General features: G+C 43.9%; 1 protein-coding gene across 1 annotated transcript in view; it reads left to right on the top strand.

Moving 5' to 3' along the window:
- Nucleotides 1–14,075, top strand: part of Fam124a (family with sequence similarity 124A) — a 76,712-nt gene that overhangs the window by 50,120 nt on the left and 12,517 nt on the right. The window contains exon 3 of the mRNA XM_013034817.1: nucleotides 7,906–8,642. Within this exon, the coding sequence (XP_012890271.1) occupies nucleotides 7,906–8,642 (737 nt within the window). The remainder of the gene's footprint in view (nucleotides 1–7,905; nucleotides 8,643–14,075) is intronic.

Below are 14,075 nucleotides of genomic sequence, written 5' to 3'. Positions count from 1 at the left end.
GGCGATGAGCCCCCAAGTATAAAGGTCAGAGCACTGAAATGCGAGTTAGGAGATGTTATTTATGGCTCCATATCATCTCAGAGGCCTTGGACAAAATACCTGTCTTTAATTTGAGCTTGCAAGAGCTTTCTCTTCAAATAGACTCAAAGCACATATTTTCTAAGGATACTTGGAAACAAGGTCAGGGAATGTGTCCACGTCATTATTCAACTAGACAAAGTGTTTGAATAGAATATTCAGTGGAACATTGAATTTTAGGCAAAAAAAAATCCCTAAGCTCCATTTCCCACATGTCTAGTGCAGCTGTGGCCAATGCCAGTGCAGGATTTTATCTCACTGACTCCCCTGCTGTGGGCTGGATGCATTTTATTAGCATACACTTAGTGTATCTTCTCAGAAAATATATAATAGCTCATCACTCTTCATCATATTCCTGAACATCCTGCCAAAATAATTTATCTTTTAAAATCTTCACTGCTGTAACTGTGAGAGTCCTCTTCCTAGCTCTAGTGTCAGACTTCAGCCTGAAGGTCTCAAATGAATGAGTCCATGGGATTGGTTTTAGTTAACATCTTCCTCTATTGTCTTTTTTTTTTTTTTGCTTGGGGTAGTTTTATCTTTTTTCTCTTCAACAAGAGGAATATTAATTTTAGTCCTATTGTTTCTAATCTCTACCATGGTGTCTCCAAATCCACAAGGTTTTATTGAGATCTTCACTTACTGAGGATGCCTTTGCTACCAATGAAAATTACAATAAGCACATAATGTGGTTTAGAAAGCACTAAGCAGAAAGAAGGATTTGGTGTGAAGTTAGTCTTTTCAAACACTGGATGGATGACCTGATTGATTGATTGGGTTTTGGTTATTGAGGAATGAAGTCAGGGCCTTGAGGTTACTAGGCAAGCATCATACCACTTGAACTAAACTCCTAGCTCTTTAGTTTTATTTTGTTTTTGAGATAGCATCTTGCTATTTCAAGAATAGCAAGAATGGCCCTGGAGATCTGTTTTTGTCTCCTGAATAGTTGGGATTACAAGTCCATACCACCACACTTAGCTCAGCTCTGGAATTTTTATAGAAAGGCATCTCAGAGAATATCATTAAGCATACATGCTAATGTGCCTCTTACCTCTGTTATCTGCTCATAAGCTTCCACAATTGTTGTAGTTCTTAGACTTACACAACTATGCTAAGTATATTTACACATATTTAGCTACACTTAGACCTCTTCAGACTGCTTACCAATCTCCTGGTTCTATCTCAGGATAGGTGTCGAGGTGTGTCAGAATTTCAAGTGTCTTGTCACAGCTTTCAGGTTGGTGTCTGGCTTGTTTCCTTTCTTCTTTCTTCCCACCACAGGGCAAGTTTCAGGATGATGAATCTGCATGAAGCTGAGAAATACATTTAAAGTGAAATGAATGACCTATTTCTAAGCAGAAAAAAATAGATTGTATCTAAAATATCTGCCTTACTTTCTATATTATTTCTTTCTTAACAATGACCTGGTTTGGTAATGAGCTCAGAAATGGGGGCAGATATCAGGCTCCTGATACTGTTTCTGCAATAGGAGATAAAAAATTGAGAGTACAAAAGTAATTGCAGTGATAACAAAAGCATCTTTCTCACAAAAGCTTGAAAGGGCTTAGGGATCAGAATGATTCTTTATTGTTCTCCTCTGTCAATGAAAAGAGAGCTGCAGCTTAACTATTTCAGCCAATGTCAAGTCTTCCATTACAGCAAAGTTCTGTGCATTCTGGCTGGGGAGGAAAACTCTTTTATCTGTATTGTGAATACAGCCTACAGTATATATATATATATCACATATATATATATACAGAGAAAGAGATGAAGGACCTGGTGGAGATTATGAAGTTACAAACATAACTAAGATAAATGAAGGGTTTTTTTTGGGGGGGTCCGGTCGTGGGGCCTGAACTCTGGGCCTGGGCGCTGTCCCTCAGCTCTTCAGCTCAAGGCTAGTGCTCTACCACTTGAGCCACAGCACCACTTCCAGCTTTTTTCTTTTTGCTTATGTGGTGCTGAGGAATGGAACCCAGGGCCTCAGGCATGCAAGGCAAGCACTCTACCACTGAGCCACCTTCCCAGCCCCATGAAGGTTTTTTTTTTTAATGGTAAGGAGAGTGCCTACAATTTTCTCATTAGTTCAGAGGTTCAAATAACTGGTTTTAAAATAACAAAATAATATGTTGAAAATGATCTTTACAACTGGGTGGGGGCTGCAGGGGAAGGAAAGTGGGAAAAAATGAGGGAGAGGGTTCCAAGTCCCACAAGAAATGTACTCACTACCTTACGAATGTAACTGTAGCCCTTTGTACAGCATCTCAACAATAAAATTCAAAAAGTTAAATAAAATAGCGAAAAAATGCAAGGAAGGTGGGTTAGTCATCACATTCTGGATGAAGAAACTCTCCCAGGAAGGAAGGAGCGGGAAGCTTGCTGGGGCATTTATTTCTTGCATTCTGAGAAGACCCCACTGCTTAATGGCCCTCCCTGCAGAGTTTGTGTTCTGTTTTTTCCTGACCTGAGCCTCTTCTCTCCTATCTGCTCACCTGATCTTGATTCCGAGGGTTAGCTTTTGCCCTGGGCAAGTCTTGGTTATGTGTCTAAAACCCCCCTACACACACCCCACTTAGGTTTTCTGCCAGCCTATCTCTGTGGGTCTAGTTGGCAGACCAGTGTCCAAGTCAGAGTGCCAAGCTATTCAGTACCACTGAATGAGGCTTTGGACATGCAAATAGAGTTTATTCACCTCAGGCCTATGAGGTGACCGGGCCTCAAGCCAGGCCCCTAAACCAAACAGCTCTGAGGAGCAACAGGTGCCCTTGTTCTGAGTTGTTAGCTTCCCGGGGGCTACTGGGAGACTGAGGTGGGGCACTGGAAGGGAGCATGGTGATTTGCCCATGGTAAGTGTTTCTGGATGCTGCCTTGGAAACCTCTTATGCCTACACTGAACACATGTTTTCCCAAATATCTTTCACTTCCCAAGTTCATCTCATAACTTTATATATTGTCTACCTGAGTATAAACCGTATGAAGGCAGAGACTGTCCATTCAGCTTTGTATAGGAGAGTTTGCACATGTTATCAATAAACACTCCTTGATCATATAAATCATCACAACTGAATTGCAAAGTGTCACATAAAAGACAGTGATATGAGTTGTTGCTCAAAAATTCTAGAACAAATCAGGTTGCTTGCTCAGGGAAACAAATAGCATGTGTTTTCTCTCATATATGTGGAAGCTAAATCTAAAAACAACGATGCATGATAACATATTCAGGGATTAATGCATTTACACAAAAAACAAGTTGGCTAAAGGGGAGGGGGGTACACTTAGGGGAGGAATCCTAAGGTGTAATTCCCCTAAGCAACTAAAGTACTATCTATCAAACCAAATATCAGGAAGTGAAAATATGTTTCTTTTGCGGGGGAGAACAAAGGGGGTGACAGGAATGGAGGGAGAAAGGGTAAGAAAATGTTATTATATTCAATTGACATTATATAAACACAGAACTATATAACTTGAGGGTAGCGTCAGGAAGAAGAAAATAAAAGAGAACGAAAGAAGAGGTGACATCATCTAAGAAGCATTGTACTCATAACCTGACTTATGGAATTGTACAGCTACCTAACAACAACAACACAATAATAATAATAATAATAATAATACAAGTTCTAGAAAGGGGAATCTGAGCTTGCTATATCATGAAACTAGTCCAGACAGTCTGTTTGGCCTTTTGCTGGTTATGCTCACAACCAAGAAGTAGATGCTTTGAAGACACATGAGTCTGACAGGAACATCATGGTGAGAAACAGTCCAGGCAGGGATGGCATGGAGCTCTGGGCTGCAGAGATTGGTCTCTTGTGCTGGCAGCATTCAGATTCCTAAAAGGCTGTTTGGCATCTGTCAATCTTATCAACAAGCAAAGGATTTGGGTCCCCTGACCACTTGTCCATAGTACTCATGACTTAATATATATTCTCTGAAAAATAGTCCATTCTCAGCAGGGTCTCCCATCCAAGTAGGTTGCAGGAACTGAGCCATAGGTTCAGAGCCCCAACCAAGCAAGCTAAGGTTTGGGGCAAAATAAACCAACAAGCTGACTGTAAGAACCGTAGGCTTAGGGGGTGGGGTGTGACATCACCACTGGTGAGGGAGACTTGGGATTCAGACAGATTTGGGCCCAGAGAGTTCTTGCCCTTTGCTAGCCAAATGGCTTTGAGCAAGTCAGCTGACACTTCAGCTGCAAAGTGGAGAGTATACCTGTATCATAGCATTCTGTCAACAATTAAATGAGATAGATGTATCAAATGTTTATACATCTATGTAATAGATAATAAGCAAATAATTGTGCACTTTCTTTTCTATAGAAGGTCTGAATGTGCCCCGCTTTTCTAAAACTCTGTGCTGTTTTGTGTCATTAAAGGAGACTCTAATACATAAACACATGAGAAAAAAATCTTCCTTCTTTTCTTGGGATGCATAAGCCATGTGACCAGCTCCCACCCTGTAAGCAGCCCAGGATGGGTCTCGCCTACGGCCTGGGTTATGTTTGGCCTAGGTTTCATCCTAGCTGAACAGGTGCTTGCTAAGGCCCTTGGAGAAGACGGGTAATAGATATGATAAAGGCAGAGCACATCCTATGGACACATCATCTCCAGGGAGGCCTACAGGCTTTTTGTGACAATTAATTATTCACATTTTCTCTCCTTCCCCTCAAATACTTGCTTTCCTGTGCGGCACCAGAGGCAGATTCCCTGGGGTGCATGTAACCCTAGCAGCTGATGACAGTTTGGAGCTGAGATCTATGGTTCTGGGAGTCTGTGTGTTTCATGCCACATCACAGGCTAACAATGGCTGAAGCATACTGTCCATTCTCTTTAGCTCTGCCTGGGCAGGATTTTAACCACTTTCAGCTCCCTCAATTCATGCAGTGAAAAGGGCATACTGAGAGCTAGACTTTTCCTTCCTTGCCTGTTCACTCCTGGCTACATCCCAAACTACCAAGCATGCTGACGTCTGGTGGGATGCCTTTCAGCCCAGCCCCTGCTCCCAGGTTGCGCAGCCTGCTCTGGCAGAGTTGTTGATACTCATTCATCCATACACTCTTCAATAGGCTTTTGTTCTGCTCTCTGGGAAACTTTTGTGGGATCGCTCTAGGTGACACAAGGCTGAGTGCCCTGACAACTCTGTTTGGGAGAGTTGGATGCTATGTCCCCCACTTCATGCCCAGGCAGGGCTCTCCCTGTCCAGCCACCAGCTTTCTAAGGGTCACTGCTTTTCATTCCCCATTGCACCCACCTGTGGCCTCAGCCTGTCTGAGTTGCCCTCTAGGCAAGGACTGAGATGGAAAGACTTGGGCATATGCCAACAGGAGTGGTCTCTGGCAGACTCTTCCTGGGACACTCAGAGCCATAGGAAAGGAATGTAAAAGGGTGTCAAATCATAGAACTGTTCACTAGTGTCAGGCAAGACAGCCAGCAGACAGAAGGAAGGGAGCTGTAGAGATAAATGGACATAGTGGTAGGAACGTGGCCAAACATGGAGGAGAGTGGCCGCTGATCCTTCTGCTGAGAAATGGATGCAGAAGAGAGTGTGGGCGGTGGGGCCGCTGATGCTGGAAGGAGTGCTCAGCCTCGCGATCTGTGTGCCCTTGGCAGGTAAATTGGCCTGTCTGTGCCTGATGCTCTGTTTTGTTAAGTAAAGACAAAACTCTTCCAGAGTTTTACAAGGATTAAATAGGCTCATCCAGGTACAAGCCTGAGAAGGATGCTGGCTGGCTGGCATTGCCCCTCAGGTGCCTGGTTGCGTGTGCGTGCTCTGGGTGGAACCTGTAGAGCCTGGATCTTATTTGTTTCCTTGCTAGTGTTGGGACTTGAACTCAGACTCTCACATTTGCTCAGCTTGCTTGCTCCACTGGTACTTTATCACTTGTCACATGTCACTGCTCACATTCTACTGGCCAAACCTAAGTGTGTAGTTTAATCCAAGGTCAAAGGATAGGGGGATACACCTCATTTTAGGGAGAAAAGTCACAAAATTACATACAGAGAGCAGGGACAGAGGTAGGTACTGATGCTAGAGTCGGTAGAGGAAATGGTGCCAGGTCCTTGTCATACCTTGTCTAGACTCTTCACTAATCCTTTAGATCATTACATTGCTTACAGTCAGCCTCTTGATCCTATCAACCTACACAGTTGAGCTGAAGAACTGGGCTTCGGTCCTGATTCCCAGTGTCATCCATTTTTGTGCTTCAGGGCTACTCACCACTACCTCTAAATGGACTTCTCCTCTGTCCCCTGCTCCCATCTCCTTCCCCAGGGCTTGAACTCATAGCATAGGTGCTGTCTCTGAGCTCTTTTGCTCAAGGCTAGCACTCTACCACTTGAGCCATAGCACCACTTCCTGCTTTTTTGGTGATTAATTGGAGATAAGAAGCTCATGAACTTCCCTGCCTGGGCTGGCTTCGAACCCCAATCCTCAGATCTCAACCTCTTGAGTAGCTAGGATTACAGATGTGAGACACTGGTGCCTGGCTTAAATGGACTTCTTTTTGCACAGTACTATGCTTTATCAACAGTCTGCTGCTTCCTACAGTGACCTTCCCCCTTTGAGGCTATTCTAAGTCAGTTACCATTTACCTTCAGGGACAAGATCATATGGTGTCTCCTTCATGCAGCCTTGTTAGTGGTGCCTAGGGAAAAGAGTTCATTTGGTCCAATAAAGTCAGTCAAAATTGCATGATGCTCATATGACTGCAGGAATATGTGTTTAACCAGAGGGAGGAAAAGAGAGTGGTGAAAGATGAAATCATTCTACCTGCTCTTGAGCCATGTCTCTGGTCTAGCTTTTTGCTAGATAATTAAGAGATAAGAGTCTCTCAGACTTGTCTTTCCAGGTTGGCTCAAAACTGATATTCTTAGATCTCAGCCTGCTGATTAGTTAGGATTATAGACACTGGTAATCTGTGTCACCTCATGAGAAAGTCAGCTTCACACTTGGTATTAGAAGCTTCTAGATGTCCTACCAGAGGGTTCTGGGAGGTAACCAGGCCATTAGGATGCATGATTGTGGGTGGATGGGGACTAACAAGAGGCACCAAAGGCAGATTTATCTAGGCAGTATAGGTAGAGCCTCATCAGACTTTTCTCACCCCCAGTAAGAATCACACCCCAGTAAGAATTCTGCATTTGTTCCTGAAGTATTCTTCCCTGTGTTGCTAGCAGCAAGAGCCCTGGGCAGGACCACTCACTTGTCAATTAGCGTGAATTTCAGAAGGCCAACACATGTCTCCCTTGTCTTCCACTGTATACATATGCTTTGCCCAGTGGAGAACACATAGGAAGAATCCTAAGAGTCTGTTAAGTGGATGAACTAAATAAGCCAATGAAATGAAAGGACCAGAAAAGATACAGCAATATAGGGGAGGTTTGTAGAGTAAGGCAGTACAGTGATTTCTGAAAATCCTAAATGGCCCGCAGGCATCCTGCAGTGGCTTCTTTCATTGGCTGGTTGTCCCTTCCCTGTCAGTACACTTGACTTCATGTTGTCTGATCAGAAGTACATTCAGCCTGATAAAGTATAGGGCCAAAATCTCCTTTCTAGAATGGAAACACTGCTAGCAATAGCTCTTTTCTCTCTGGATGCTAGGACATTGCTCTAGAAGTTTTTGCAAGTGTATTTGGGAATCAGAAAAAAAAATCACAGATCATGAGTTCAGTTCCATTAGAATTTGGCTTCTTTTCCTGACAAGATACTATACTACATGCCTCCACTGTTCTACTAAGTAGAATAATCATTCTATCCACCCATCCATCCATCATCCACCCATCCACTCATCCATCCAGAATAATGATCCATTCCTCCGTTCTTGTGTGCCCCCAGGTGAGCTTTCCGTGGAAGAGGCGCAAGACCCTTTCCTAGTGAGCATCCACATTATCTCAGACCCAGGGGAGTCCCAGCCGCTGCAGGAGGCCATCGACAAGGTGTTAGCCTGGATCCACCCAGACCTCCCTCTGTTCCGGGTGTCAGAACGGCGGGCTGGCCGGCATAGGCGGCGGAAGCCCCCCAAGGACTCACAGCCCTCACTGGCTGTGGTGCTGTTCCTGCAGGAGGAATATGGTGAGGAGCAGATCCTGCAGTTGTACCGCATGCTGCAGCGGCCACCCTGGCGCCACCATCACACAGAGCAGGTGCATGGCCGGTTCCTGCCCTATCTGCCCTGCAGCCAGGATTACTTCACACTGGCCCCCGGGACCCCACTGTGGGCCATCAGGCCTGTGCACTACGGCAAGGAGATTGTGCGCTTCACCATCTACTGTCGCCACGACAACTATGCAGACAGCCTCCGGCTCTACGAGCTCATCCTGCGCCGGAGCCCCAGCCAGAAGAGAGCGGACTTCTGCATCTTCCCTATTTTCTCCAATCTGGATGTGGATATTCAGTTCTCCCTCAAAAGGCTGCCCTGTGACCAGAACCCGGTGCCCACCGACTCCTCTGTGCTAGAGTTCCGGGTGAAGGACATTGGTGAGTTGGTGCCACTCTTGCCCAACCCCTGCAGCCCCATCAGTGAGGGGCGCTGGCAGACCGAGGACCATGATGGCAACAAGATCCTTCTGCAGGTATCAGGAAAATGTCTGCCTGCGTGTCTTTCTGTCTGTCTGTCTGTCTGCCTGTCTCCCTGTCTGTCTGTCTGAAGGGCAAAGCCAATCAGTTCTACTAGAGACCTCTTACCTGTTCTGGAAATCCTAAATGGCCTGCAGGCCTCCCGCAGTGGCTTCTTTCATTGGCTGGTTGTCCCTTCCCTGTCAGTACACTTGACTTCGTGTTGTCTGATCAGAAGTACATTCAGCCTGATAAAGTATAGGGCCAAAATCTCCTTTCTAGAATGGAAACACTGCTAGCAATAGCCCTTTTCTCTCTGGATGCTAGGACATTGCTCTAGAATGGGGGGAGAGGAGAGGGGAATCAGATGCCCTAATCTGAGAGATCTCTGTTAGAGTCCTTAGTCAAAAGTTTTTTACCCACACACTGTTCACTCCTGCAAACAAACTTCAGGGAAGCCCATGTATATGAAAGCTATAAACAACATTGGCATTCCATAGAGAAAGATGATCTGTTGGTTCCCTTCCCTCTGGCACGTCCACTGCCTCCTATCTGTCCATTCTTACCACAAGAGGTTATAAGAATCTGTGAGCACTTGCAAGATGACTCCCTCCTGAACATGTGAAGGACTAAAGGATGTATCTGGACTCCTTCAGCTGGGAGAATGAGCACATTTTAATGACAGTGGACTGGCCCCATCCTTCCTAGCTAATACCTTGTAGCATTGCTGGCCCACTTCTCCTTTCATGGTGTATCCTAAACTCATCAGAGGCATTTAAGTACACTCAATTCAAAATTGGGCCTGGAGTTGAAAGAACCCCCTGCTCCTGTCATTCACAACCTGTTAGGAGAATAGTTGCTTTCCCACCAGACCTTCTTGAATTGACAAGTACATTGGGGCTAGGTAGATAGGGCTTTATATTATATTTGAAAAAGCCTCAACTTCTGGCATTCTAGTTTTCATGTTTGGCTACCCAACAAGAGATATACACTAGCCAGTTAGGGGACGTTGTTTATAAAGTTGATGTTTGCAGTAGCTAGAATCAAGAGGTGAATTTTCAGTGTTTGTTGATGTGAGCTTTAACATGAGAATTTAGCACACATCACACACTGGTCTTAGGTACAGCTAAGCTGTGTTGCTCAAGTAAGCAGGGTCACCTAGAGATGTCTATTCCTAGGAACTAGATAATTTTCAGACTTCTTTTTGAAGAAGCTAAGTAATGCCCCTTTTTATTGAATGAACTGAATGCTTGTGTTTGCTTCACAGTCCCCTTTGAAATGTCAGGAAAACTTTCTTCTGCATTCAAGAGTGCCAGTTCTTTACGCAAAATATAAAAGAGTGGCACCAAGTAAAAGTTATTGAAATGCAAGGGATTATGTTTATAGTAAAAAACAAATATATATGATTATTTTTAACTGATTTCTTCTATTTTGTAGTAATGAGAGGAATTTTTTCCCTCTCTTAATCTTTCTAATAACCCAAATGAAAGAAGAAAATGTGAAGGTTTGTCCTGGGCTCTGCTCAAAGGAAACACTGAAAGAGCATTTCAACAAAAGACCCACATGTAAATGGTTATTAAGTCTATACAGGTGCTGACTTTTAGTTTGAAGGATCCATGAAAGGATAAGAAAAATGATTTGCATTTTAGGACTCAAGAATACAGATCTTTGTGTAAAGCAAAGGTATGCACAGAAGTAACAAATAGTCCCTCATTCTTCATTAAGTTCATTTAAACATCTTTGCCTCTCTGCTGGGAGCAGTTTCTAATCTTTTGTGAGTTAGACCTCATCTACATACCGTAGTTCCTTGTCAAAGTAAAAATCTGTATTTCAGCTTCCAGCAAAATGAACGTATTCAGATCACGGGGCAGGGCACTGGGGAGACTGCCTTGTGGCCACATTTTCTTTAGCACTATATGTATCCTAGATCCACTTTCAGCTCACATTCTTAAAGCAAGTTCTTTGTTCTTGTAAGATGTGCTCCAACACTGAAGGAAAGCTTGGCTGAGGAGTTTTGTCATGGTCTTGTTAAAATACATTTTATTTTCTTACCCTGACCCCATCCCACTGACTTCACATTCCATATATGAGAGAATTACTCCTCCTCCTTTTAATTCCTCTGGAGGAGAAAGGCTCAGATTTTTTTTTTCTGGAAGGTACTTATCCCAGCAGAAGAATTAGGAGAAGTCCTTTGCTAAGATCTAATAAGGTGGGAAGAAAGCTATCTCTCTCTCTCTCTGGAAAAGGATAAAGGGTAGTGAGGAGTTGCCAGAGAACTCTCCGAAAAATGCATCTTAGAGATTTGCATTGATGCATGATTGATGTTGTGGAGTCCCAGACTCTGTTTCATGAGGCTTCCCACATCCCACAAAACTAAACTGATGCCATGCTTGGAACACAGTGTGTTTTCTTTATATGTGTTTGTTTACTCTTAGTGGGGGAAACTATAAATAGTATATGTACAGAAAAGTACATGAGTCGTAAACATACAGCCCAACGAATTTTCACAATATGAACACATGTGGAAGAGCACTCAGCTAAAGAAACAGAACAGAGACCTCTTCCTTCACCCCAGCCTCCTTTCCCTAGCTTCCGCTCACCCCAACCCACATCTTACTCTGTTTTGGTTTTTATTTTGGGTACGGTCGTGGGCCTGAACTCCTAGCCTGGGTGCTGCCTCTCAGCTCTTCAGCTCAAAGCTAGCGCTCTACCACTTGAGCCACAGCACCACTTCCAGCTTGTTTTTTTGCTTATGGGTGCTGAGGAATCGAACCCAGGGCCTCAAGCATGCAAGGCAAGTGCTTTACCACTGAGCCACCTTCCCAGCCCCCACATCTTACTCTGTATGGTATGAGATAGAAACAGGGAAATATGCAGTCAAAACAAAAAAAAGATTGGAAAAAGGCTGTTATCTCTCATTTTAGTATTTATAGGTAGATCTCATATTTAAGAAATTTAAGATGGCTGACAAAGATGGAGACTTTACAAGAAGAGTGATAGAAGCAATTAGATACTGACAGTTTGAAGCAGAAACCAAATATTACTAGAAAAATGATTTCAGCCAAGAGTGATACCCAAAATCCATCTCAGTGACTAGGTAGTTTCTAGAATATGTGGATCAGAGGTAGCCCCTTGCCACATGTGGCCATTGAAACTGAAATTATAAGTTAAATGTTAAATGTCGTTCCTGGAGCTGGGTGCCTGTGGCTCACACATGCAATCCTATTTATTCAGGAGCTGAGATCTAAGGATTGTAGTTCAAAGCCATCCTAGTCAGGAAAGTCTAGGATACTCTTATCTCCAATTAATAGAATGATAAAGCTTGAATGATGAAGCTCAGGATCTCAGGACAGAGCCCAGACCCTGAGTTCAAGCCCCAGGACTGACACACAAATACACACACACACACACACACACACAAACACAGAGTGCTATTCCTTAGTCATCCTAGACATCATCAGCCATCATTGCACTCTGTGGTAGCTGATAGCTGCCATATTGAATAGTCAAGATGCAGGAAATTCCCATCCCTCCAGAAAGTTCTATTAGACATCCCTGTTCCCCAAAATAGGCCCAGAGTTGACTTGGTGTTTCCTAGCAGCAGCAAAATGGAGAGTCATCAGTGATATGAGGCAAAATCCATGTTTTTCAGTTCACAAGTATCCCTGGTTCTGGTTCCTGGAAGAAAAGTTGCCCTTCTTCCCCATCAGCAATGGTGTCAACCACACCTGTGCATTCACCACACCTGGAGCTCACAAGGTTCATTCTCATGTGGAACTTGCAAGTGCAGGCCAGGCATACCAGTCAGGTATAATCCAAGAAAAGCCACTGCGCTGAGAACCTGGGCAGAGCAATGCAGGCCTCGCCTGCAGCTCCTGAGGCTTTGCAAAGAATCCCCCAAAGACTGTTTGCAGGCTTTGAGTAGCTAGCCAATAACAATGATTTTGCCTTCTTACTCTGAGCCAACTACCTGAAGAACACTTGTCTCCTGTGGAGGATAGATACATGTGCTGAAGCTCAGCCAAGCAGGAGCAGCTCAGGGATCTGCTAAGGACAGAGTCCTGGATAGAGAGCCCCTTGCTATACCATGGGAGTACATGCCAAGGGCAGAGGACTTCTTAAGAGGAAACTTTGGATCCATTTAGAGACAGAAGTGGAGCTGACTGAAGTGGAAAAATACATAGCAAACACAAGGCCCTCAGATCAAACCTCAGTACTGCAAAGGAAAAAGAAAGAGAGACAGAAATGTAGGGAGGACCCAAAGTCAAGTCCACAATGAGATTGAGGCTGCTGTTTTAGGCTGGAACTGTGGGAAGCAGGTTGCTCGGTGTCTTTGGAGATGCCAGGTATTGACAATGGTGCTGAGGCTTATAGAAGAGTTTTCCTCCCCTAGAAGGTTGTCACCAGCTGCTCTTTGTGTCTTCCTAAGGCAGCGGGAGAGAAGAACTTCCACAGAAGTAACAGTTTAAAAATAAAATTTAAAAAGAAAAATATCCCTGACAACAAAATATAGTTATTACCACTTGAAATGAACTGCTAGTCAGAATCCCAGGACTGTGCTTACCCAGGATCCTCTACAGTCTCAACCACACAGCTAGTTCACTTCACTTCTTCATTCACAAGGTGATTGACTGGACATTGATCTTGGAATGCCAGGACATGGACTAGACGAGGAGAGACAGACAGGTACCACTGAGGATTTAATAAGAAACTCCTGTGGACTCCAGGAATCTCTTTTTTTTCATTTTTAACTATAAAAATTTATATTCAAATGTCATTAAATAAATTCATGCTGTGTATGACCATCACCTCCATTTACTTCCAGAACTTTCTCATCTTGTAAGACTGAAAACCTATACCCAAACTGATGCAGTAGGTAATCCTAGCTACTTTTCCAAGTAGCTGAGATCAGGAGGATCATGGCTTAAGACCAATCCACACAAAACATCAACAAGATCCTGTTTAACCAACACCTGGATACAACGACTCATGCCTGTCATCCCACCTGCACCACAAAAGCATACGTAGGAGGATCACGGACCAGGTCAGCCTCAGGCAAAAGCAAAACTCTATCTCTAAAGTAACCAGAGTGAAGAGGGCTGGAGCTGTGGCTTGAGCGGTAGAGGACCTTGCTAGACAGATTGCTCACAACCTTGAATTCATACCATAGTTTGAACTTATAACCCCAAGACCAACACAGACAGAGACAGAGACAGAGACATTGAGACTGTACTGATTAGCTATTGCCCATTTCCCCAGCCTTGGAAACAAACATTCTGTTTTCTGTCTTTCTAATATTCACAAGCTCTAGGTATCTCATATAAACAGGATCTATTTACCATTTTTGTGACTGGCTCCTTCTACTTAGCATAATGACCTCAAGGTATCGTTTACATTACTGACAAGAACCTATCTCTCCAACCCTAAAGCCAGTTCAGTGTACCAACCAA

The sequence above is a fragment of the Dipodomys ordii genome, unplaced genomic scaffold, assembly GCF_000151885.1.
Source record: "Dipodomys ordii isolate 6190 unplaced genomic scaffold, Dord_2.0 Scaffold197, whole genome shotgun sequence".
Taxonomy (NCBI): domain Eukaryota; kingdom Metazoa; phylum Chordata; class Mammalia; order Rodentia; family Heteromyidae; genus Dipodomys; species Dipodomys ordii.
This window is presented reverse-complemented; position numbering and strand designations above follow the sequence as displayed.